The sequence below is a fragment of the Dipodomys merriami genome, unplaced genomic scaffold (assembly GCF_024711535.1).
Source record: "Dipodomys merriami isolate MVZ:Mamm:240054 unplaced genomic scaffold, mDipMer1.0.p SCAF_9, whole genome shotgun sequence".
Classification (NCBI taxonomy): Eukaryota; Metazoa; Chordata; class Mammalia; order Rodentia; family Heteromyidae; genus Dipodomys; species Dipodomys merriami.
Window position 1 is genome coordinate 15,835,346 of NW_027206512.1, and position 26,774 is coordinate 15,862,119.

At 37.6% G+C, this 26,774-nt stretch overlaps 1 protein-coding gene across 2 annotated transcripts in view; it reads left to right on the forward strand.

Annotated features, from left to right (window-relative positions):
- The window catches only part of Rasgef1b (RasGEF domain family member 1B), a 564,489-nt gene that overhangs the window by 201,785 nt on the left and 335,930 nt on the right, over positions 1 to 26,774 (forward strand). For both annotated transcript variants that reach the window (XM_070012940.1, XM_070012941.1), the window contains exon 3: positions 9,849 to 9,902. In XM_070012940.1, coding sequence (XP_069869041.1) covers positions 9,849 to 9,902 — 54 coding nt within the window. The remainder of the gene's footprint in view (positions 1 to 9,848; positions 9,903 to 26,774) is intronic.

The window sequence follows — 26,774 nt, forward strand, 5'->3', positions numbered from 1 at the left end:
TCAGGGAGAAACTTGGGTCTCAGCTTTGTGGGATGGAGCTCATCAGCTGCCACACTGATCCTTTTGTCTGAAAATGTTGCTTTTTGTTGTATCTTCTTGGAGGCTCTTTTGTTGTTCTGCTCTCTCCTGGCAGTAATTGGCCGCATTCAAATACTGTCCTGAAGTGCATGAAATGGGTTCTGACAGCCCCTCCTCTCCTAACCCAGAGAGTAGTGTCTCCCAGTCTCATTGTATTCTTCTTGCCAGAATCTTGGGTAAAGGAATGTGTGTGTGTGTGGTGTGTGTGTGTGTGTGTGTGTGTGTGTGTGTGTGTGTGTGTGTGTGTGTGTGTGTGTGTGTGTGTGTGTGTGTGTGTGTGTGTGTGTGTGTGTGTGTGTGTGTGTGTGTGTGTGTGTGTATAGGTGGTATTCTAGAGTAGCATTACTTAGATAATTCTGAAATCTGTACTTATTCAGGCAATTATAAATTCTGTAATTTGTAAACCATGACTTCATTCTCTTCTGCAAGATCAGAGCTGCATGTTGGCCTTCTATTCCAAAGCTCTGGTGGAGGAGTGAGTACTAAGGGTAACATGTTACAGTACTCTTTGTGTAGGATTCACAGTTAACTGCTGATTGTAATTCTGGGTCTGGAGTTACATATGCAGTTTTCTTTTCATCTCACTCTACCTAGCCTTTTTATTTATTTATTTTTTTCAGTCATGGAACTTGAACTTGGGGTCTGGGCGCTGTCCCTGAGCTCTTTGTGCTCACCACTTTGAGTCACAGTGCCATTTCTGGTTTTCTGTTGGTTAATTAGAGATAAGAGTTTCACAGACTTTCCTGCTCCAGCTGGCTTTGAACCTCAATCCTCAGATCTCAGATTTCTGAGTAGCTAGGATTATAGGCATGAGCCACTTATACCTGGTGTACCTAGCCTTTTAAGAGAGCTTTTGTGATTTTGATATAATTCACTATGAATGAAAAATCTCTCTCACTGAGTCTCTCTTACTGAACATCTTAAGTGATTATAAGTGATGCTCAGTAAGAAGGAATTAATATTAACTTATTAAAGAATCTTGAATCTGATATTTTGAGTCTAGAGAAATCTCATTTTGTTCATTTTTAAGTGAATTCCATATTGTGTTCTGATTATCTGAGTATAATTTTCATAGCATAATCTATCCTAAAAAATACTTGTTTTAAAAATGCTGAAACAAGAATATAGGTTGACCCATTGTAACAATGAGACGTACAAGACACTATGTTGAATGAACTTTACAACTTTGGGGTGGGGGAAGGAGTCAGGGATGTAGGAGGGAAGGGATAGTAGGGGAAAAAAACAAAGGAGGGGGTAACAATGCTCGATAGGAAATGTACTCATTACCTTACTCATGTAACTGTAACCCTGCTGTACAGTATCTTTACAATAAAAAATTAAAAAAATACTTGTTTTATTTTTATTAAATTTGTTTATTATTTTAAATAGTTGTACAAAAAGGTTTCAGGTGACACTGGGGTTTGAACTCATGGCCTTATCAGTTGCTAGGCAGGCATTATAACACATGAGCCACTTTACAACCCTAGTACAAAGAGATTTCAATTCAATATGTTATGAGAACAATTATTCTTTTTCAGTATTACTCCTTCTGTCATTCTCCCCACTATCTGTTCCAACTCCATCCATCCCCTTAAGTTACCTGGTCCTATTTTCACTTTGAGTGTTAGGATTGTATTTGCCTCTAATTCCTCTCTCTATTCACCTGCCATCCAACCCTTTAGTCCCATCCTCTCAGACAAGACCTGTTTAATTTTCCTGGTATTCGTTTTGTTAAACTGTCAGTCAGTTGCTCAAAGGAGTTATAACATGGGGCTTTACCCCTGCATTTACTTTAGTCAGTTTGATTGTGTATGTGTACATATGGCTCTGTTTGTATTTTGATATATGTTTATATTTCAGATCTAACCACTATGAGAGAAAACATTCTCCTTTTGTTTCTCTGAACCTGACTTACTTCATTTAATATGATTTTTTCCAGGTCCATCTATTTCCCTGCAAATGTCATTGTATCATTTTTCCTGATGGATAAATAGAATTTGTCTATCTTTCTATCTGTCTGCATGTCTGTCTGTCATATTTTCTTGATCCATTTGTAGATTGTAGGGCTTCTGGGCTCTTTTCTTAACTTGGTTGTAGTGAATGACAATGAACATCATCCTAGAAATGGTTCTGAAGACCAATGACCTTTGCCGGGCTCCGGTGGCTCACGCCTGTAATCCTAGCTACTCAGGAGGCTGAGATCTGAGGATCGGGGTTCAAAGCCAGCCAAGGCAGGAAAGTCGTGAAACTCTTATCTCCAATAAACCTCCAGAAAACTGGAAGTGGTGCTGTAGCTCAAGTGATAGAGCGCTAGCTTTGAGCTGAAGAGCTGAGGGACAGCGCTCAGGCCCAGAGTTCAAGCCCCATGACCAACACCACCACCACCAACAACAACAAAAAAAAAGACCAATGTCCTGAGTCCTGCCTCAAATATTAGTTAAGAAAACTTGGGCAAGTCAAGCTCTCTGTTTCTTAGTGTCCTAAGATGAGATTAAGGACTAGGTCATTGATTTGTTTACAAGTCTGAGTTTAAGAAAGTATGACAAGAGGCTTTAGAAATTAGATATTTTATGTAAATGTTAGAAGCTATTAGTATTGTCACCAATTAAAAGCAGGTTCAGATATTCCAGAAAATTTTCTTCTTGGTGAAATACAAAAGTCATAGTTATCATAGATGTTAAATTTCTTTGGCTATAGCTGCTGATTTTCAAAGTAAGGTTCCTGGACCAGGAGAATCAACCTTACCTGGGAATATAATAGAAATGAAATTCTTGGGCCCTGTCCAATCCTTTCTAAATCAGAACCTCTGGGATTGGGCCTAGAAATTTGAATTTGAGAAGTTCTCTAGCTGATTATCATAAGACTAAAGTTTGAGCTCCGTGGACAACATTATGTCTAACTAGTAAGTGCAGGCTCTAATTTTGCTGATAACCCAGACTTCCTTTATGATGTAGAAGGGCTTCTGAAACACAAATATATACGCTTGGCACTGAGATGTCACCATTAGTTGACTTTTCTCAGCATGTCTACATGCACTATGTGCCATTTTCAGCAGGACCATAGATCCTAAGTTTGCATATCCTTGAAGCATCACCTCTGCTAACCACAGTTAGGCAGTATGGTGGGGTACTTCCTACCTCAGTAGGATAGTAACAGTGAATGAGATAACTGGTAAAGTATTTACCAAAATGCAGTAGTGTAATTTCTGTTCTAGTTACTCCCAAACATTAAGTTTTTGGTAATATGCTTAGCCTTGCTCTCCTGAACACTGATCTATTCATGAGTGTGTATCTATCTCTGAGGTGTTTGGTCAGGTAACTATTACATGTCTATATTTCCTCATATGTCTATATTTCCACCATGCTGTGTCTGTCCTGATGCACAGGGGACCATAGTTACCTGGGTAAAGTGAGAACTAGAGCTACATATTGAATTTAAGGTGGAGGAGGAAAGTGGTGGGAAGAACAGTTGGGAGATTAGGATGTTCTCATGTTGATCCATGAGGCCAGACACATATGGAAGTTGTTTAATACTGAACAACAATATTGAATGAATGAAAGTGGAATGTGTTTTCAATGTGAGGAGCTAAGCCTGCTACATAACATGAGCATCTATCTTATCCCAGATGAACAGGATATTATGCTTTGATTGAATGAACTATTAGGTATGTTTAGTTTTAAATGCAGACATAAATAGATTTGGTGTTTCCATGGTTCAAATTTCCTCCCATCAGCTTTCCCTTAATTATCCATAAGTGTTCTGAGCCTTCATTAACTAAATAGGATGCAGATGATGGTCATTAGTCTGGGATATAAATCCTGCTAGCACATTCAATGGCTTTTCACTTGGCTAATTGAAATTTTCAGTATTCATGGACTACAAGAAAACACTGTAATTTTATCATTTATCTGGGTGTGTAATTTTTTTCTTTGGTTGATGTTTTATAATTATGAAGTTAAATAATAAATGTGAATGCACACACTGTCTGTAGGGCATACCACTTATTTCAGGATATATGTCTTACTAGTCTACTAAATCAGGAAGAAGAAAAAAGGAAACTCATACTTTGTCAAAAAACATAAATATGAGCCTATAAAACTGCCTAAGAAAATACCCAAACAATATGCACATTGGGGACCTATCCATTTAAACGTTAGAGACATCCAAATTGTTAGTAACATAAATAGGTCTAGTCCTAACATTTCCCCATGAGTAAGAAATCTTCTGGTGTGGCCAAGGTACAAATTGGAGGTATCAAATGGAAATACTTTATTCGGGCATTATTCCTTTAAACGGCTCTTAGCTTTCAGTTGTATTTGACATTTATCAAAACTAATTGGCCTCTGTTTGGTAGTGTCTGGCTAGGAGTGAAACACACACACACACACACACACACACACAGAGAGAGAGATACATGTACATAAAGAGGATATTTGGAATAAAATTTCATAGCAAACTGAGCTCCTTAATTTTTATTAACCAATATGTAAGCTATTCCAATTTAACCATGTATCATAGTGTTTGGTTTTTTGAAAATATAAATATCTATAGACATTATATGGGAGAAATTGGTATAGTAGGGGTAGAATCTATTTCCAGTTTGTTCTTCTAAGCAAAATTTCATGGGGATAAGCAACATTGGAATAATTCTTAGGGAAAAGGTATCCCTTAAAAAAAAGCTAGAATGTGTGTTATTCTCAGAGCTTTGCATTTCTATGAGTGAGAATTGAATATGTAGTTCATCTTCAGGCAGTTTCATTGTGCAGATTGAATTGGATGACCATCAAGTACTCATCTTCCGTTTATGGACTCTGACCAGACTTCCAGGGTTACTTTTTAAATCCCACGTTACTTTTCTTTCTAGGTTGTTGCCCTCTTACAATTCTAAAAATGGCAGTGTATGTTATTTTAAGAAGACAAGCTTATCCACCCAACTCTTCAAAATTAACTGTGATTGTGTCTCAAAACCAACTGTAAAGACATTTTAGAGGGTTATATTTTTTGTAGAGTAACTACTATGATGTTCAATTTTATGAGTCAACCTAACTGGGCAAGGAGATGCCCTGAATCAGAAGATTGAGCAAATGTCTGGACTTACCAATGTGAACATAATCATATAATCCATGGAGGGCTCAAATAGAATAAAATAAAAGTAGAAGATGGGATAATTCTCTCTCTCCATCTTCTCTTGCCTTCAGATATCAGAGAGCCTGGTTCTTGAGCTTTTGGACACTGGAACTTAGGCCTTTGAATTTAGACTTTGAATTATACCATGGGCTCACCTGTATGGGTCTCTGGCCTTCACATTCAAGGCACCTCTAACTTTCCTCTTTCACCAGCCTTCAGATGGCATATGTTTAAACTTCTCACCCTCAACAGTGTGATCCATTCACTATAATGCTTCCTCTAATATCTGTCTATATGTCCTATCAGTTCTGGTTTTGTGGAGAACCCTAATATTTCTGTAAAATTCTACTTCAGTAGGTGATTAAGAGCTAGCTATGTTATTCAATCAAATGTCTTCTCATCAGAGGACAGGGAAAAAAGTAGGCAACATATTCATCATATGCCTGATAAAATTAACAGAATGCTACCTCCTTCAGATTAGCAAGAGATCTCATAACTGAAAAGAGAATGAGTATGTATGTTTTCATTTCATAGTGAAGAATTCAAGACCTCCACGCCAGTGATTCAACTTAAGTTCATAAAGAGGTATTCGGCCTAAACTTGAATAAGAGGTCCATTTGCTTTCTTCTCTGACTGTCATAAAAGACAAGCAAACTTTTAGCTAGATGGAATTCATGTTCTCCACATCTCCCTGCTACCAGGATACTGATAAGGTGTGCTCTCGGTTCTCTTATGAAACTGCCTTTGGCTGAAAAGCCATGTTGCCTTGGTTCATGCTCTTTCTAGGCTGTTTCTTCATCTCCTCCCAGCTTGGAATGAGTCTGTCCCAGCTTTAGAACACCTTAATTTTTTCCTCTACTCCATCTTACATCTTCTTTTTCCTTTAATAAACTGTGACCCAAGAAAACTCCATAATAAACCTCTTGCATGCTAATTTCTATATCATAGTTTATTTTTTAGGGAATCTAATTCATGACTCATGTCTTCAGATCTTTTCCTATTAAGGTAAGCGTTCAATGTTCTTATGACTTAAGTCCTCATTATTTTCTCATATCAAAATATGATTTTTCCATTCATAAGGAAATGGAAAGACTTGGAAAAAATTCTATTAAGTGAAGTAAAACTAGACCCAAAGAAAAGTAGGTTGCATGATCATTTGTAAGAACTAGTATATGTATATAATATTTTTTGTATATAATATTCTTAACAAGGGCTCTCATAACCCAACTGCTTAGTGCGTGGGACTATATATAATGAAGCATATCAACATGAACTCCAACTTATGGAAACAAGAAGTTCTCATTAAACCCTGTATGTCATTCATTTTTTTCTCTATTGTTTTATTTTTTTCTTTGTTTCTCTTAGTTTTTTGGACCTCATGTTTTGCATAATAGACAATGCAATATGTGGAAGGGAAAGGGAATCACAGAAATAGCAGGACAATGGATGAACCACAGCAGCATTGATACTCACTTGACACTATGTGGGATATGAACGTTACACTTTGAGGGGGAAGTATAGGGAGGGGTAAGTGGGAGATAATGAGGGATAGGGTGACAGTGATTAAAAACAAATGTACTTATTGCCTTACTTATGTAACTGTAACCCCTTGCTCATCACCTTTTCAATAAAATAAATAAAACAAAAAGCTACAAAATCTGATTTTGAATTTATTAAAAAAAATATCAAGCTGAGTACCAGTGGCTCACACTTGTAATCTTAGCTACTCAGGAGGCTGAGATCTGAGCATTGTGGTTCAAAGCCAGCCCAGGCAGGAAAGTCAGTGAGACTCTTAACTCCAATAAACTACTCAGAAACAGCCAGAAGTGGCACCATGGCTCATGTAGTAGAGTGCAAAGAAGTTCAGGGACAGTACCTAGGCCCTGAGTTCAAGCCCAAGGCCAGCAAACCAAAAACCAAAAGTACAAAATTCTCCTTTGGGAGAACGTCTGATGAATTCATTCTTTTTAAGGTGTTGGAGACTAATGACATGCTACGAAGACCCCCCTGTCAATAGTGTGACCCCTACACATGCAATGAGCTGTATACCATGGCATCTTACATGAGCTGTCTACTGTAAGTCAAGGCCTTATGCTAAAAACAGGACTCCTGGGGCTAGAAATGTGTCTCAGTGGTAGAGTGTTTGCCTTGCATGCCTGAAGCCCTCGGTTTGATTCCTCAGTATCACATAAACAGAAAAAGCTGGAAGTGGTGCTGTGGCTCAAGTGTAGAGTGCTAGCCTTGAGCCAAAGAAGCTCAGGGACAGTGCCCAGGCCCAGAGTTCAAGCCCCAGGACTGGCAACATACAAACAAACAAAAAACCCCAGAGCTCCTGCAAGTGAGTTTTCAGGTATCAGTACATAAATGGTTAAAAGCGGTGCCTTATCTTTCTAAAATGATTTAGGAAAATTGCTAGAACTTTTGACGTATAATATTTTTTTACTATGTGCCCATCACCTCACTAATAGGGTTATAAGTCAGGACTTTCAAAAAGCCTATGTGACATTGTGCTTGCGCTTGTGACAAACATAGTATCCCACAAACTTTGGTAGAGGTGACTCATTAGGAGTTTCCCCTTTAGTAGAAAAATATTGATGCAATAATCAAGAAGGTCACAGCCTATGTAAGTCATGATGTTTTGAGTCTTTCATTTTCAGTAATTAACGTGAACATGTTATTGGAAGGTTCAGAAAGCCCACCCAAAGTCATTTACAATAGCTGCAATTAGGAAACTGGAATGCCAGTTAAAGTCTTTTGAAGAGAATGAAGTGAGACTGGCCAACCGTATAAATAAAATTCCTTTAGAAAATGGCCAAATTAAGGCTGTAGACTATCATGGATCCATGCTTCCCTTCTCTCTCTCGCTCTCATTCCAGGTAGTAACACTTCACTGTGCTTTGTGCTTTGGCTCAAGTGATTGTTTTCTCCAAACACAACATTTAGAGTTACTTGCAATTTTTGTTGTTGAAGCTAATTTTGCTAACCTCTGACTCTCCTTTCTCCTGGGAACATATTTCGTATGTCAGCTGAGACTATTTACAAAAGTTGGATGGCACTGTTTAATTTTGAAGATCATTTCCTGAATTCTTAGATACATGCCTTAATTTACTCTTTTTAGTATGGCAGTGAGGAATGTAGCTTAAGCTTACTTAAAATGGAGTTATGGTTTCTTGATGTAGAGTTTTCACTATCTGAAATTTAGGTCTTCCCTAGATTCTGACTCCTGTTTAAGATAAAGATTGAAACTCGAATTCAGGAGTGGGAAGATAAATTCCTGCTATAAGACTTCTATGTTCCTGGGGACAACTTAGTTACCTTAGCCAGGGAGTCAGGGTTATGCCGGTAACAAGTTCCTTTAGAAGTTAGTCTCGCTGTTTTCAATTGGAGAACTAAAGGTTTCCTGGGCTGGACCATTTTGCACCCAGGAAATACGTAGTACTGTCTGGAGACATTTTTGGTTGTCACAATTGAGTTGTTCAGAATGGCATTATTAGCATCTTATAGGAAGACCAGAGGTGCTGCAAAACATCCTAAGGTGCATAGCAGGCCTCCTGACTTCCCTGCAATAAGAGTTATCTGATCCAAAATGTTAATAAGTCTGATGTTGGAAAATCCTGATTCAGGCGAGCAGGCAATAGGTATATGGCAAATAGTCATGCATTTTTACACATCGTTTAAAAGTCTTTTCATCTCTCTTCTATTTCTGAGCTTCACTTTTTAGTGCTATTATGATGGGAAACTGCCTTTCCAGCAACAACTTCCAAGAGGGTGTTTTGGGATAATCACTACTATTTTGTCTCATGTTATTATATCTTTCTAGGCATATATATTGGATACTAGGTACTTTCTTCATAGTATTGGTTACATCAGAAATGTGATATAACTATATATAAAACTCAATATATCTAGATCCCTATCTATCTATAAATTTATATCTGTCCACTTATCTTTCTATCTCTCTATATCAGAAAGAAAAACAAGAGTTTACAAAAAAATCTCACTGCCATTTGTATGGACAACCAAAGTATATGCACCGCATAATCTAAAAGTTAAAAGAAAGAAAACTACATTGTAAATACTAACCTAGCTTTGAATGCTAAAGTACCTTGTGCATGATTTATCAGTCCAAGCAAATCTATGCACAAATCTGCAAGAAGTCAACCATGGGTAGATTGAGTGGAAGGAGATGGCAAACTTTGGCACTATTGTGCAGATTCACAAATCTCTTACATGCTAAAGGCTCATCATGGGGGTCACTTGGAAGATTTGGGACATAGATTTGATTCTAACATTTTGCACATACCTCTTCAGGTTGGAGTATCATGTGTTGATGGTTCTGAAGTCAAACTGCTTCGCTTTGATTTCTAACCTAACTATATCCAAGGTGTGTGGTCTATGGCAATTAACTGAATTGCACTCCAGTTACCTTGTTTGTGAAGTAAAGCTAGATAAGAGTCCTTTCCTCAGTGGTAGATTTTGGCCTGTGATGAATATTCCAACTTGGGCTTTGGGAATGGTGAAGAGAAGTCCTATTAAAATCCTAAGCAATGAATATAAAAATACAGGGAAGGTCAATGAACAGGGAGGGCTAGTATCATTATACTTGGGTGTTTCTGATATGTTGATACCTTCCTATTTTGCAGACCACCATTTTCAGCACATTGGCGGGTGAGAAGCCCTTAGCTGACTGCAAAAAGGTAAGTCAGTATCCACGAGTCCAGTATTCTATCAAGGGACCAAAGACTTCAGAATTGGTGGCATCCAACTGAAAACCTATGCCATAGCTGCTATGGCATCAGTGAGGATGAATGGCATATTATGAACCTTTTTCTTTAGAGAAAGAAATGGAAATGGCTTACTATAAGGCTGTGAGAGACCCCACTGTTGTTCTACATCATGTAGTGATAGAGAAGCTCTGGTTCCATATATTGCTACCTCACAATTGTCTGCAATTTCATTCTGCACAATGCGTATCAGGAGGATGCAGAGCATGTTGTGTAAGCTGAAATTCAGGTTTCTATTCCTTCATTTGTGTATTTAAGTTGAATAAACTTAAACCCAGTACTATGATGCAACAACTTTATATTCTGCAAGCGGATCATATAGCATGGAAATCTGGTTTGGATTCACCACAGTCAAGTTTGTGAAGCTGTCATGCTTTGTAAAAGGATTAGCTTCACTAGCATCTGATGGAACATGTCCCTGTAATAGATCATGTCTGCAGACTGCCTGCTATAGCAGCGTGAAAAATTCCCTACCTCGAAGGCCAGGGGTCACTTTTATCCACTTCTTTAATCTCAGCTTTAACTAGATCTTCTCCTTCTGGAGGGAAAAAAAGTGATTTCACAGTCCAAACAACTCAAATGAATTCTTTGACACTATCAATTGATATGGAAAACCAGGTGCATGAAGAGTTGATCTGTGCCTAATATATTAGTTACTTGGCATTTCTTAAGATTTGATAGCATGACATTGTCGATTACGTTGTTTCCCTTTTTAATGTTGCTTGATGTGAAAGTAGGTAGTCAGGTTTTTATCCTTAAAGGTCATGTGTGGGCCTATGGCTCTGAATACCATCCATTTTATTATTTCAACAGTTTTAAGTTGTCTATTAAATCTCTATTTGAGATCTCAGCATTGAGTTGTAAGCTGCTTGAGAGTGGGGACTATACATTATTTTTAGGATCACAAACCTTAGAGAACAAAAAGAGTGTAGGGTATCTCTAGCTTCAACTTTTTCTCAGTGTGGAACTGGCTTTGATGTTATTTATAGAGAGGCCTCTAGCTTCTGCTGGAATATCCTACCGATAGGAAACTTGGTGAAAAAAATTATTTCCTAGTGAAACTATCTGAAGAGTTAGAATGCTATTTACTTTCCTGAAGTAAAAGTAATAGCCGCCTCCATTAAGTTTCTACCTAGTTAGTTAAGAACAAAGGCAGTTAATGTGCTTTCTGATGAATCTCTTCTCCATCTCATACCAGGCAAACGATTTTCCTTTCTAGTAAGACATGGATATGATGATTTCCAAGGGCATAGACTGTGGTTATCTGGTTGTCTGGATTAGAAACCTGGTTTTTCCATTTACTACTTGAACAACATCGGGTTGGTTTTAGTTTCTTCCTTTAATCCTCTATAAAATGGGAAGTATAACTGTACCTACTTCACGTAATCTGCGAATGAACGTGTGTAAACTGCTTACCAGAAAGGCTCAACACATATTCAGTGCTAAGTTAGCTGCTGTTGTCAGGATACCTTTTGTGGTAGGGGATTAGTCTTTGCTATCATTGCCAGGAATTTTGTATCAATTTCCAGACCTAGTCCATTTGGCATGGAGCATCATGGGACTTCTGTCTCTTCATTTGGCAAGCTTAGTTCACACACTTGGTATATGACAAACACAGTGGAGGCACAGGCTAATTGAGAGAGCAAGCTACAGTCTTTCTTAGATGTAGCACCAACAGTCTACTAATAGCATTGGATGCTGCCACTCTATTTCTTTTCTTTCTTTCCTTTTTTTTTGGTCAGTCATGGGGCTTGAACTCAGGGCCTGGGCTCTGTCTCAGAGCTTTCTTTGCTCAAGGCTTGTGCTCTATCCTTTTGACTCACAGTGCCACTTCCTTGCTAGGCTATTTCTAAGTCATGTCTTGTTCCTGTAAGTTTGAATCCTTGTATATCTCCTTAGGACATTTTTACCCAAACTTCTATTTAAACATGGCTCATGATTCTCTTTTATATTTCTGTAAATGATCTTTTGAATTTAATACGGGCCATTTTATGTGCTCCTATTCATGTGCACCTATTCATGTTTAACATTTTTTTTAGTCAATCAAGTAAGTTACAAACACAGTTTGTATTCACTTACATGCCACCTCTCTCGGTTCTATGCCATGCATGAATCAGGGTAACAGTTTCGAAGACTGTGATTTTCATCCAAGTCAGTTATCATGTAATCACTGAGCATCTTTGGTGTGACATATGTAGAAAGACCTTGTGACCAAGTCATACATGCCTTTTCTTTACCCTCACAGAGATTATAGGCACTCATTAGACACATGTTGACCAAATTGTGATAGATACTATCACATTTAAGTTGGGAACTTATAGGATACCATACCAGGAGTATAATATTCCCAACTAAAGGAACAGAAGAAACAATGGCCAAGCTGAGATACAAAGAACGAATGAGAGGCTGGGCATGATGGCTCATCCCTATCATCATATCACATAGGAGGCTAACGCAAGAATTTTGAGAGTTCATGGACAATCTTGAGACCTAACTAACCCAAACTAACCCAAACTAACCAACCCACAAACCGACTGACCAAACAAACAAACAAAAAACCACCATAACAAAAAAATTGATTAGGTTTGGTTGCAGGAGATTAGTTGGAGCAGGAGAGTAGAAAGCATCAATGTCCCGAGGTAAGGTAGGGAAACCGTAAAAAGTTCAGAGTGTGTGGTAATTACAATTTGAAATGGAAAAGGTAAGTAGTGAATGAAAATAAGGGAAAACTCGCAGTGTGGTTATTCTTGGGTGATAAAAATTATTCTTCTACAGGTGGACCTGTTGCAACAATGAGAAGTACAAGTTGTCTTGTCCAAAACGAGCTTTACAATGTCGGTGCGGGGGGGGGGGAAGAGGGGGAAGGAGAAGGATTGGGATTGAGGGGGAGGGGGGAGGCTGGGAAGGGATGTGAAGGGTAAACAAAGGAGGAGGGTGCAATGCTTGGTAAGAAATGTATGCATTATCCTGCCCACGTAATTGTAACTCCTCTGTACAGTATGTTCACAAATAAAATAAAATTAAATTAAAAAAAATTATTCTTCTGGGGTAATAAAAAGTTTAGGGGCTTGAATTTGAAAAAAGTATGGGTGTAAAAGATGATGTGATTTTTGCTTTAAGGTTACTTGGCTGCCACAGAATATAAGAAACAATACTTTTGATGCGAAGTCTAATTATAAAGTTACTACTACTATCTAAGCAGGAGATGGTAGTGGCCAAGATTAGGATAATGGCAATGGGAAGTTGCAAAAATTTAAGTGGTAAAATCAGCAAGATGTGATCGTAATTTGGATATATGAAAGAATTTCTGACATGAGAAATTTGGCATAATATTGATGTTCATTACTGAGACAGGAACTATTTGCAGAGGGTAAAAAGGGCACAAATAGGCAGATTCATATTGGTACTAGTCAATGTTGTGGTGCTGGTGGGAATGAGCAAGAGTCATCTGGGTATATAGATTAATAATTCAGGAAAGCATTCTGGACTGACTGTGGATGTGGGAGGAATATACATACATGGAATAATCAAGAGTGGAAATGGATGAGATCACTCAGGAAGTTTATAATCAGTTAGTATACAGGATTACTGCACATCATTCATATATAGGATCTGGGAACAGATATTGCCTGAAGGAAACAAGCCATAGAGGATAGAAGAAGCCAGCAAAATGTGATGTCTCAGAAGTCAACTCAATAAAAATACTTAAGACAATAACAAAGAGATAGCCACTAGTTACAGAACTGTAGTTGAAAATAGAGTAAAATACAGTCTTTAGAGGAATAAGAGAGATGAGTTGTGAAAGGGTTGTAGGGCCAAAGAAGTGTTTCTTAGATGGGACATTGTGTGTGTGTGTGTGTGTGTGTGTGTGTATGTGTGTGTGTGTGTGTGTGTGTGTGTGTGTGTGTGTGTGTGTGTGTGTGTGTGTGTATTTGTGTGTGTTTAAATGCTGTTAGAAAAGAGAAAATAGGTAGGGAAAAGATGAAGATCTAAGAAAAGAGGGGGAGAAATACCCACTGAGTAGTAAGGTCATTGAAAAGACTGAAAACGTTAGATGTCAAAGCCTAGGAATAACTATAGATGCATGGAAGGACGCATTTTGTTTTGTAATAGGAGGCAAAGAAGGAAAGAAGGGATTTATGTGGTTAAGAATTATGAGAGAAGAAAAACCAAATTTCAGCCACATCATTAAATAGTTCTGATCAATTTACCTTTTCTTTGGTGGAGAGAACAGTGTTGAGTCCCTTTCAGTCTATAATATACTATTCAATACAATACTATACAATATGCTATTCTTTTTATTGTTTTTTATGTTTTTTATTGTAAAAATGCTGTACAGAGGAGTTACAGTTACATGAGTAAGGTAATGAACATATGTTATTCTTACATAGAGTAGAATAATTAGAAAAAGAACATTTCAAGTTGCTTGCATAAATCTTTTTCTATTTTATAGACAGAGAAATTTAAATGAACTTTGATATATTATCGATATCAAGGTCACTGTTTTAACAATTAAAAAATTACTATTCAGTAGTTGTACAAAGCGATTACAATTCCATGATTTTTATGATTTAAAAAAATCCATGATATTTTTCCATGGTATTTTGCATAGATGATACCATTCATATGATACAAACAGGTCTGAGAAATCTTCCTCAAGGGAGAGATCTATCTTTTTTAAAAAAGTTCTTTAATCTCTGTCTTTAATAATGAACTCTTCTTCCCCCTATGGTATATCCTCTGTTGTTACTGTATTAATTTTGGTACCTTGGTATTGTATATACAGTTATTTGAATTAGGGAAGGGAAGGGGAACAATGGAAGGGTGAGACAAAGGACAAGAAGGGAACCAATGCAACAGCGATATACACAAGACAATAAGTTGGAAATGATCTGTACAACTTGGAGTGGGGGTTGGGGGGAAGGAAAGTAGGAGAAAATTGAGGAAGGGGTAATCAGGTTGACAAAAAATTACTCATCATCTCACTTATGTAACTGAAACCCCTTTGTATATCACCTTGACAATTAAAATATAAAGTTCATTTCCAACATAAAAAACATTAATGAACTGTCTTCTGAGCACAGTGTTTTTGTTGCTGATGGACTGGAGGGCTTTTCTACTTTGGTATCTCACGGACCACAACTAAATGTAAACAAATCTTTCCTACATCCTGAACATTCCTCTCTTATTTCACACCTCAGTTAATGGCTTCACTACTCCAAACCCCGACTTTCCCCTTTTTCCTATCCACTTAGCTGGCAGATCCATAAATTCCTATTTGAAAAGTCTGTGAAATCTCTCCATCTCCTCCTTTCCCTTCCTATCCCTTCTTGGAAAGATCGCAGCAACTCCCTTCCTGCTCTTTCCTTACAACAACTTTTCTCTTTTTACCTCTAAAATAGAATTATATCTAAAAATGACAATGAATACATCATACTTAAAATATCTTAAAGTGCTTAGATACTTAAAAAGTATCCAAGGTATTTCAGTTTTGCTAATAATAAACCCAACTCCCCAGAGAGATCATTCCTATTCATATCATCTCCAGCCCCAACTCAACACAGGAAGTTCCTCCCACTTTCTCCAGCTTTCTCTCTTTACTCCCTAGATGATTGGAGTTTGGAGGTCTTAAACAGAATCCTCCAAAATGTGAACTGTTTGTGCCTGTGTATAGCGTTCTCCTCTGTCAGTGTTTTCCTTTTCCTCAAATATCTAGAAAACTTATATTATTCAATGGAGAGGCCCTTTATTCTTTTTTAATTCTTTGATTTTCACAGAAAAGATTAGAGGTTTTACTTCCTGGGTTCATAACACTTGCATTTAATCTTAGTATAGATGCATATCCCTTATCCAAAATGCTTGGTACTACTGTATTTCAGATTCTTTTTTAAATTTGAGAATATTTACATATGCAGAATATATGTAATATATATCCTATATATATACATAGTATATATAGTATAGTATATAATACCACACATATGCTATATATAGATATAGTGTATATACATATAGTATGTATATATGCTTGTGCAAAATATATATATATCTTATCCCTAAAACATATATATTTATATATCTAAAACATATGTGTCTGAGGGATATTTAGCCATGAAATTTTCTTATGTTTCCTATACATCATAAACATATAACCTTAAGATAATTTTATACAATCATTTCGGAGCACATTTGATTGTACCTATGGCATGATGTCAGGTGTGGAAGTGCCAAGTGGAGGATCATACTGGTACTCAGAATGTTTCTGATTTTGGAACATTTTGGATTTCAGGAGCTTTTGACTAGGGATATTCAAATTGTCCAACACCTAGCAATAATTACGTAATGTGTCATATATTTGCCATGTCCCCCGCTCTGTGAAAAGTACTTTCTGCGGATCACTTCATTTCATTTTTATAACAACCATTTAGGTAAGTAATATCATTACCATTTTATAGATAAGGAAATTGAGGCCTAGAGGCAATAAAGAACTTGCTTGAGGACATTTCAGTTGGAGCCAGGACGTGAATCCAGGCAGTCTGACGCCCTGCAGAACCATTGCTTTTAGTGTTTTACTGCCACATTCTCCCTCCCACTGGAATTTAAATACTTATTTATAGTTCCAATTTCCCCCTACACTATTAGCTCTTGGAAAAAGCAGAAGAATGACTGATTTTGTTAAGAACAGTAAACACTAATACTTCACAGGTAGTGAGAATTCATGAATGCTTATTCAATGAATGGATTTACTATATACATGAATATCAATTAGTGTGAGAACATTCTGGGACTCTAACTAGCAATTCTTTGCTTTCCACAGGAGTTAATTAAGGAATGTGTGTGTGTGTGTGTGTGTGTGTGTGTGTGTGTGTGTTCAAGACTTACTTATCAAAGTTTTTTTCAGCACTAAAATAAGGTGTTAATCAATAGCTGTGGAGACTCACAGGTTTATTTTAGCCAAAGATGGCAGATTCCCACAAAACTTCCTCTCAAACACCATGCTGTAGAGTTTTAAGAACCTTGTTCTTTTTCAGACATAAAAAAGTTACGAAAAGCTAGGGGAGTCCCATGAATCCATTCATTTATTAAGATTTATTTATCAAATATCTCCAATATAAGGAGATTGTGCAGGATAGACCTCATCTGTATCCTCCACAAACTTTCCGTCCCATACTATTTAATTGAAATTGGTACATAGAGAGTGTGTCAGATTGATAAACACAGAGAATGATATTTAAGTATGCCTCACTGTCTAATGCTACTTATTTCATGTTCTTTGGTGTTTCTCTCTTTATATCTTGATGTTTTCACATCTCTTGTTTGGATTTATTTTGACTTAGCACTTTCTGTGCAAGGAAATTCTGACACAGAGCTATTGAACTCATAGCATTTAAATTTGAAAGTGATGCTCAAGAGAAAAATCTTCATTCTTTCCCTAAGTTTATTCTCTCTCTTGGGATTCCTATCAGGGCCATAGACCAGAGAAAATGAGGGTGGAAGATGGGGATAAGGGTCAGGGATACATGAAGCTAGGGATGGGTAAAGGTGCAGAGATACCGATTTCATGAATTACTTGAATTGGTATCAAATCATCCTGCTTCATCCTGCCATAATTTCTATCTACAGATAATAATCTGGAATCCCTTCCAGAAACCCCATCACTAGTCATAAAACTAGGAGCCTAGGTTGGAAGTTTGTTTTACAGATTCACCTACCATTTCTATGGTTTATAATATAACTTATAATTATTACTGTTGTTGTTGTTATTATTTGGCTTGGGGCAAGAAGGAGGAGGTGGTTCTATTTCTCTTCTTCCATGGCTTCCTGCAATTCGGACATCTTGACCCATTAAATGACCTTAAAAGATAGTTTAGTTTAGTTAAAAAATTTAAAGAATAGACAAAACATTGTGATGTAAAAATATTTGTTTTAGAAAGAATTCTAGAGGGGTGGCTCAGTGGTAGAGTGCCTGCCAGGCAAGCATACATCTCTGAATTCAAATCCTAGTGCCACCAAAAATATAAAATAAAATACGTGGGAACTTAAAGGAAATCTACCTGTTGTTGATGATAATTTTGTGGGTTATTTTTTGGCTATAGTATATGATTGATTTAGTTTTGGGTTTTGACTTAGGCCTCTCCACATGATTAAAGATGTACTAAGTGTCCAGAAAGGACATGGTGTAAAACTTATTTTTAATAGACATTGGTGATGCTTCCCTCCCATAGACAAAGTACTTCTCTCTCTGGAAGAGTTGACTAAGTAGACAGAATATGATGAGCTATTGGAAGATTCAAGCTTTTCCTCAATGTTGATGAGCAGGTCCTTGAGTAAACATGGGCTGAGATAGTGATATTGGTGTTTAAGGTACATACTAAGGGTTGGGTCCCTGTCCTTTGAACTTTATTATATCTGTGTTCCTCATTTAAAGACTAAATGCCTGGGTGACATTTGTTGACCTCCACAAAGCTTACTGGGCACATTCCCATGACTCCCAGTCTCTTGGCAGAATTTCCAGGCTGTAAGTCACAGAGCCTTCTTCCCATGCCCTGAGAAAGGGCACAAAGATGAAGTCAACCCTGTTAGCACTGAGGACATTTCTCAGTGCACCCCTCCCCCTGGAGTGACACATCCCATGTTCTGGAGAAGCCACAGCCAATGGTACCATTTCAAGTAAATTAAAATGCTGCTTACTTTCAAAATAGTTTTGGGAAGAAGCAAAGGTTCATTTTGGGCAGAGCACTGGTTCTGGGTATAGGACAACATAGGCACATTTTCAAAATTCCTATCCTTTTCAACATGTGCCATCACAGCCCATTGATTTGTCAGAAGCAAGATTGCATCATGGCCGAACACAGAGGGTACAGTAGCTTTCCTGCCCCTGTTCATCCTTTCCCTATTTCTTGCTACCTCCCTCTCCTGTTACTGCTCCATTACAGAAAGGGTCCCTAGCACTCATTTGTAATGTTTCAGATAAGAAAACTGATTCTGGATTTTTTTCCTTTCAAGTCTCACTGGCTGGTTTTGGCTTATATAATTACCTTTTCCCATCCCACTCTTCCTGAGTGACAGGATCATGGAAGGTGCTAGGCTAAAAGTATAAGCCCTGGGGCCTTAGTCTATGACTGGAGTTGCAGATCCATCACCCACCAGCTCTACAGTGTTGCTTAAGTTACTGAGTACCTCTGTGAGATTCATTATTCATTATTATTCCATTCCTGTGCTTCCTGAAAACAATGAGACTTGATAGCTTTGATTCTGATTTTATTTTTATGTTTAATGTTCACAAATAGATTTGGGCCAGCATCAACATTTGGGAAACTATAGTTGTATTGGAGAAATATATTCATGTGCGTTTTTAATTTGAATTCATAATAATTATACACTTTAGGTCAGTATTATTATAGATTCTAACTTTGTAGCAGCAAAGCATTTCTTCATAAATGAAGCATGAAATCTTCTTAATAGTAGAGTAAATACATCTTTCTATATCTCTAGCACCTGTCACAATTCTTGAGCACAAAGTAAACATTTAATAATGCTTACTAATCCATAACTTTAGCATAGTAAAGTGTTCCTCTGAAGGCCTCTGGAAGCAGGCTTGGGGTAGAAAAGAAAGGACAGAAAGGGTCTCTTTGGATATTTTATGCCAGCACATAGAGCATTCACATTGTTATTGCTTGCGTAGAGATACAAAACAAAAAATACTATGTTTCTCTCCTTGAAATGAATATTGATCTATTCCCTTTATCAAGTACAAATCCCTTTTGATTGTTAGCATTTTTGGTATGTTGGGGTAGGTATCACTGTGGTCTTAGCCAAAAAGAGTCAGTACTGTGGATAGAGGGGGCTCTTCTCTTCACTGAAAGACATTTCAATGGAGGAAGGACCTGGCTTGAAGGAGAGGAAGCACTACTGGGAATGTGCCTTCCTTGCTTTTGCTGGAGTAGCCATGGAGATAATTGAGTAGTGTGGATACTGGCAATTCTTCCATAGTGTTCTAATGTGGTATCCCTAGGCTAGGGATTTTTATTCTTAAGCTTATGACAATGACATTAGCAAAGGGAAGGACACATATCCCTAGGATCACACCAACAGTTTATAGGATTAGAACTGGTTGTGGAAAGCAGCAGTCTCATGATCAAATGAAAAGCATTACCTGTTTCTGTGTATTTTTTAATCCTAAGCAAGAATCAAAAGAATAAATCAGAATCATTTTACATGGAATAATATGTAGCAATCTTAAGTCTGCACTTTAATCATACCAGGTGGTAAAAAAAATAGCAACAGAATCACATCAGTAGCATTTCCTGGTGTTTTTTTGGGGGCTGAGGCATCTTTATAACTGAGGCCTTACCACCATACCACTGCCCACACTGAAGCAAACACATCAGCACCTACTAGAAGCTGCTGTTTACTCTCACTATTCCTTCAAAATGAACAGCACATATTTAGACCCATGGATTGTGTGATACACTCATTGTCTGCAGCAGTAACTCTGCTAATAAGAAGGAAGGTAGTTAAGGTTAAATGTCATAAAATACGTTGCTCTGATATCCTTCAAGCTGTGATTTTTCATGACTGCATCTGCATAGAAACAAGTTCAAGAATATGACCTTTGCTGTCTGTGGTCCCATGTAGTACATACTTCAGAATACATGGGAGATAGTGGTAATTAGCAGCAAACCCCCACACACATGAGCACCTGCTATAATAAAACATGATTTTTTTTTTTGTCACAGCAATTCCAGACTGCCAAATCATTTAAAGGGGTAGCAGAAATAAAGAGCTCTAACTAATTTGGCAAATTAGACATACAAAAGGGCATTTAATGATTGTAGTATTTTTTTCTTTATGCTATGGGGGGGGGGCAAATGCCACCCTGTACACTTTTCACCTGCCTAATTGCTAGCTGGATTCAACTTGTTACAACCTTCAGCTGAAAATAGTGTTTCTGTGGTGATTCTGAGTTTTTCTTTTAGGTTACTATCTTATTGAGTTGCCCAGATTCTAGAGAAACTCTTTATCCTTGCATCCTTACCCATTTTCTTTTCATAGTTTTCCAGAAGCTTTTATCATCGAGACTGAAGTATAAGCATGCATACAAGTATGAAGGCATACACATGCACCTTTAATTTTGTATAATGTGCTCTGCTGGAGTTGCATGTAGAGAGATAGCTCATTTTCCTGTCTATATCAAAGTGCATGAGATGTGAAAAACAGAAAAAATACCAAGAATGGAGAAGACTATGTATAATTGGATAACTATATGGGCTTGTAAATCTTTTGATACCAGTGGAGTAGATAGAATACTTAATTTACCCTAATTAAGAATGAACACTCTGGCTATTGTCGCTCAAAATGGAACCAAGTTACTCTACAATTGGGCTAATTGCACCCTCTGATTTTAGCTTTGTGTTTGCCTTTTGTTTACATAAATGATCTTTGCTATATAGACAAGCGCAATCTTTCCCTCTTCTCTCTTCTCATGTTGATTGTTTTTCTTTATTATTTTAATTGTACACTTTGTGGATTGCTATAATCTCCTAAATTACTGCTTCAGCTGATCTCACAATAAGGCAGCTGTGTGTGGTGGCCTCAGATCTGCTCGGTTAAGGAGCTGGTGGCTGTACTGTGTGGCCAGAACATGAGGTAGATGTGCACTTGGACCTGTAACTTTTTCAGCAGAGGATGTAGAGACAGGGTCAACATACATAGTGTCTTGAATTCAGGGCCTTTTACTAAAGGATTTGGTCTAGGGATGAGATGACCTTCATACCCATTCTTAACTCTCAAACTCTGTGGTGTATTACTTGTTATGATAGAAATTAGTGATGCCAATGGAAGTAATTCTAGTTATTCATTTATTATCATGTAGTTTTTGTCTCTTCCATCTTGGAATTTGTTCTTTTGGTCAGAGATACAGACAATATGTAGTAAAAGAATGGATGCATTACATGTTGTCTTAGAATGTGAAGTAACCATGAGTAGTGGGTGAAAGATTGTCTGCCATAGGCTGAAAAGGTGTCATTTGGTCAACAAGGGGTGGAGGCAGTTACTTACACAGTTCTTTGGGAGAAGGGCTTTACACTGGCACATGCCACAACCATTATAACTATCTAAGACCACAAAGTGCTTACAGTATATATGGAAGAGTAAAGAAGCAAATGTAGCTGGATGAAAGCAAAGATTAACATTTATTGATTAAATAAATGTAATATTCATTGAAGTTCTAGGATGTGCCAATCACTATACTATACCCTCTATAAGGATTAATACATTTTATTCTCACTATACAGTTAATGAGGTACAGTTACCATCTCTATTTCTAGATGATGAAATAGGGAGACTGAGAAGTTAATTAACTGTCCCAAAGCCATCCAGTAATAAGATATCCTGTTTGGACAGTGTTTCCCAAGGCCTTGTCTTAATCTTGTCAGTAACAATAGTAACAATATAAAAGAGGTAAGTGATTCAGGTATGTGCCTTGAAGTCACAAAAGATTTACCAATTTAACTGTTTAATTAGAAAAGTGTGGTGATTTAGAGGTGGATTTTGTAACACTTCATGTGTTTAAAACTTCTTTGAAACCTGCAGTTATGCCTTCCCTTAGAACCAGGGACATTTCTGAATCTATTGCCAAGATTTTATGGAACCTGCTATTGGTGGTTTAAGTTTTATGTTTCTACTCAGCCCAAGCAGAGATAAGTGTCGGATTAGGCAAATTTAGCTTGACACCTGAAGACTATTTGTGTTTATGCAGATTATAGCTGCTTGAATACATTATTTTAAGGATTAACAAAAATATGTAGGCTTCTTTCTTTTTCACTTTTTTTTTTTTAGAATTTTACTATCATTATAGCTTGACTATAAAAAGTTAATTGTGTTGTGGAAAGAGCATGTTTCTGGTCTTTTAAATAATGTAAACTAGCACCAGACATATTTGCAACCATATTTCTTAGCCTGTGCATCTCAATAAGTGCATACATTTCTTTTTTCTTTCCTTGTTACACTCTTTGTTTATTCTCTCTTTAGCTTTCTCTCTTATCTCTCTTCCAGCCTTCCTTCTCTTCCCTTTCCTCTTTTCCTCTTTACTTAATGTATCCAGTAACAAGGTACTGTTGTAACTAGGTTCTATTGTAAATTGTTTCTATCTCCCCATCCTATCATTTCAGACACAGTAAATTTATTTAGATCCTTAGTTCGTGGCTGAGAAGATGATTCAAATTCATGTTAGACTCAATTTATTAATTATTTAATACATACTGAGGGGCTCAAGAGTTTTTGGAGGATAAAAGATAAGCAAATGTCTGTTACAACTGAGTTCATGAGATAATGACTAAAATGTTTAGCTCAGAGAGCTTAGTTTTGTTGGAATATTTGAGGCAATTTGAGGTTTATATACTTGAATAAATCTTGGTCACACTCTAATGGATTCCATACAATAGAAAAGCCCCTATCTCATAGAATTTTACTATTCTGTGAAAAAAGAGCTCATGACTTAGTATAAACTCAGTATAAAACTGAATAAATAAATCACGAAACTGTGAGTTCTATGATAAATGTGCAAACTAACATGATGGTAGGAAGGAATCAGTTGTAAGTAACCCTCCCAGAAGAGCCACTAATTTATTCTACCTGACCCATTCTAAATCTGCATAAGGTCAGGGTCTAAACACAGCTTTCTGTTATTGAGTAGACTATCTATTTGCTGGCAGAGGACCATTTGTGTTTTGAGTCAGGGACTGGAAGCTGATCTCAAAGACTTGCGTGCCCCATGGGAATGAATGAAAAGCTCATGTTGGCAATTCTCCATCATGCTAGGATTTTAAATACCATCACAAGAGATCATAAGCTCTGTCCTGCACTGTGTGGGATACAGCATAAATTTAATGATCTCCGTTAAAAACCACAGACCATGCAGTCATGTGGAAATGCCTACAAATGTCTATCAAAAATGATGCTGCTGGTGTGGAACTGTATGATAAGCAAAGAGCCCGGTAAATGACTCAGTGGGAGTTTTCCTCATGGGACGGATAAAGAAAAGAGTGCCCTGTTTTTCTGGCAAAGGAAACTGGTACTTAATAGGATTGTCACAACTCTGGGCACTTGGCTTTTCCCAATGGGGAGATCAAATGTAGTGAAGCCAGAGCTTCTCTTCCAGTACTAAGTCTCCATGAGTTCAAGTGTCCAACCAAGATGTCAAAAATGGCCAATATCCCTGGCAAGGAAAGCTCTTTAATTAATTAGTGCCTTGAGTTGGCAGCTGGTCACAAAAGCACCTGAATATGAGAGCCGTTGAAAAGAACTGCAGAAAATCCTTGCCAACAACCTGCTGTCTTCCCCAAAGCCTGCTGCAAGCCTCCACCTGTCTTCACAGGAAAGACAGGTGTCACAGCTTCCTGGAGAGGGAACCGGTATCCATGTGACATTCTTGGGTGAGAGATTCCTGGCAAAGTCTTTCCTTCCCTGTAGTCCTAGAGGTGGGAAGGAGATGAAAAAGAAAGTGCTTTCTGTTTCTGTTCCAACAGCAGTGAACATCTCTGAGAGTTTTTCACCTAAACTTCTTAGGTTTCTTCGTAGGAGTATGTGAACTTGGGTTACTTGAGGGAAGATTAGCATTACATTGGCTGTCAGATTTCATGAGGCCTCTACCTGTCTATTGAGTGGGTGGTACTGCAAGACAGATCTGCTCCACAAACCCACAAAACACTCACGTAGATAGAGTGAGGGCCTGTCTCTCCCCAGTTCTGCCAATCATGTGGGCCTTTAGACCTCAAACCAGCACTGCTTGTACTCAAAAAAAGTGTGCCCCAGCTAGCCTTCTTTTTGTTATTGTTGTTGATAATGATTTTATTGTCTTTTTTATTTTACTTTTATTGTCAAGCTGTTGTACAGAGTGGCTACAGTTATGTAAGATAGTGCATACATTTCTTATCCAAGTTGTTAAGCCCCCTCCCTCATTTTTCTCCCTTTTCCTTCCCTCCATTCCCCCTGGATTGTACAGATCATTTCCAACATAGCATCTTGTCAGTATCGCTGCTGCCTTGGCTCCCCTTTTTCCTTTGTTTCACCATTTTACCACTGTCCTCATTGATCCTGAAAACCTGCTTCTAAATGTAAGGGGTAAGATGTAGGCCACAGAATTTCCCTCCATTTAACGTGTCTATATCCTCTTTACCTTGATTCCCCTTTCTCTTATACATCCTTGATCAATTTTTCAATCTTCTTTTGTATGAAAAAATAGCTTCTAGATGTCTCAGTTCATAAACATATGAATTCAGTTGGTGAGTGGTCTTGTTCCATAAACAGAGAAGCTTAAACTGCTACTCATGACCAGCTAAGAGGCCATGGCAATCTGCATCTCCCAGTGGGAGAGTAGCCCAAAGTCTATATACATAGCGTTTTAGTTCCTCAAAAAGTATGACAGTAAGTTAAACAAGATATTGGTCTTTTTGTTCTTCTAGGCACTCATTAGATTCTAGAGGAAATCCAGGTCTCTTCCTAATGTTCTTGATCTCTGTAGTGTTGTGTATTTCAAGGATGCCTGGATTTAAAGGGCTGAGAGAGTCAGAGTGTCTATAGATTCATATCCTGACCTCCATTCATAAAAGAGGAGGCTGGGCTGTTTATTGAACAAGGCATCCAACATCCTTGAAGTGAAATTTGCTAACTCAGCATTTTGAAGGTTACCTTTTGTCTGCAGACAAAGTGTAGTGGGATCTGTTGATAGCCAGAAAACTCCTGCCTGCTCAGGAAAACCTGCCAGTTTGGCTTTCTTTTTTTCATCTTTCTTTCTTTCTTTTTTTATTGTGAAAATACTGTACAGAGGGGTTACAATTACATGGGCAAGATAATGAGTACATTTCTTATCAAACACTGTTGCCTCCTCCTTTGTTTCCCCTTTCCATCCCTTCCCATCTCCCTCCCACCCCTCCTCACCCCCATCCCCCTGTTTTTACTGCCATTTGTAACTGTGAATTAGATAAAAAGAATAGGTTTTCTTCCAGGAATAAGAAAAAGTTGAAATTAAACTCAGCTCATGAAATGACTAACTTATAACTATATGCTCTTTAAAAATAATATTTATTGATTTAAGAGATTGTTTTGAGTCAGCATTATGTAGTAAAAAGACAGAACTTGGATCTGATATTTTTATATACTTTGAAAGGAATTTGACAATTTCTCTATTTCCCATCATTTATGGGCTCTTCATCTGTGGATTTAATATGTTACAGTTGGAAAATATTAAGGGAAGTATCCGGAAGAATAATGGAAGAATATTAGGAAAAATAGTAACTCGTTACTATTTCCTAAAGTAGGGTACAAGAAGCATTTAGACAACACATATGCTGTTTTGGGTAACTTAAGTAATCTAGAGATGGTTTAATGTGTGTGTGGAAGATATACGTACGTCATATGCAGAAGGGACCTGAGCATCTTTCAGTTTTGGAATCTGCAAGGGGTCTTGGAACCAATCCACTGTAGATCCTGAGGGACAACTGTGTTTCCTTGATCATCCATCACTGATAGCTTCTTTGCTATCATTGCTTCTTTGCAGCACTCACAAGGATGCAGAAGCACCTGCTTGGAAGGGAGCTAGCAGGATTCCTTGCTTAGGGGTGGTGTGAAGAAGAGAAGCAAAAAGAGGGCAGCAGCGAGAAGTTATTTCTCTAGGATCCATGGGCTAGAAGAGCAAGATTTAAATAACAGCAGTTTTTGTGAAGTGGCAAACAGAGTAGGAGAAACTTTATTATGATTTGTTTGTTTTGGTAGGAGTATCGACCC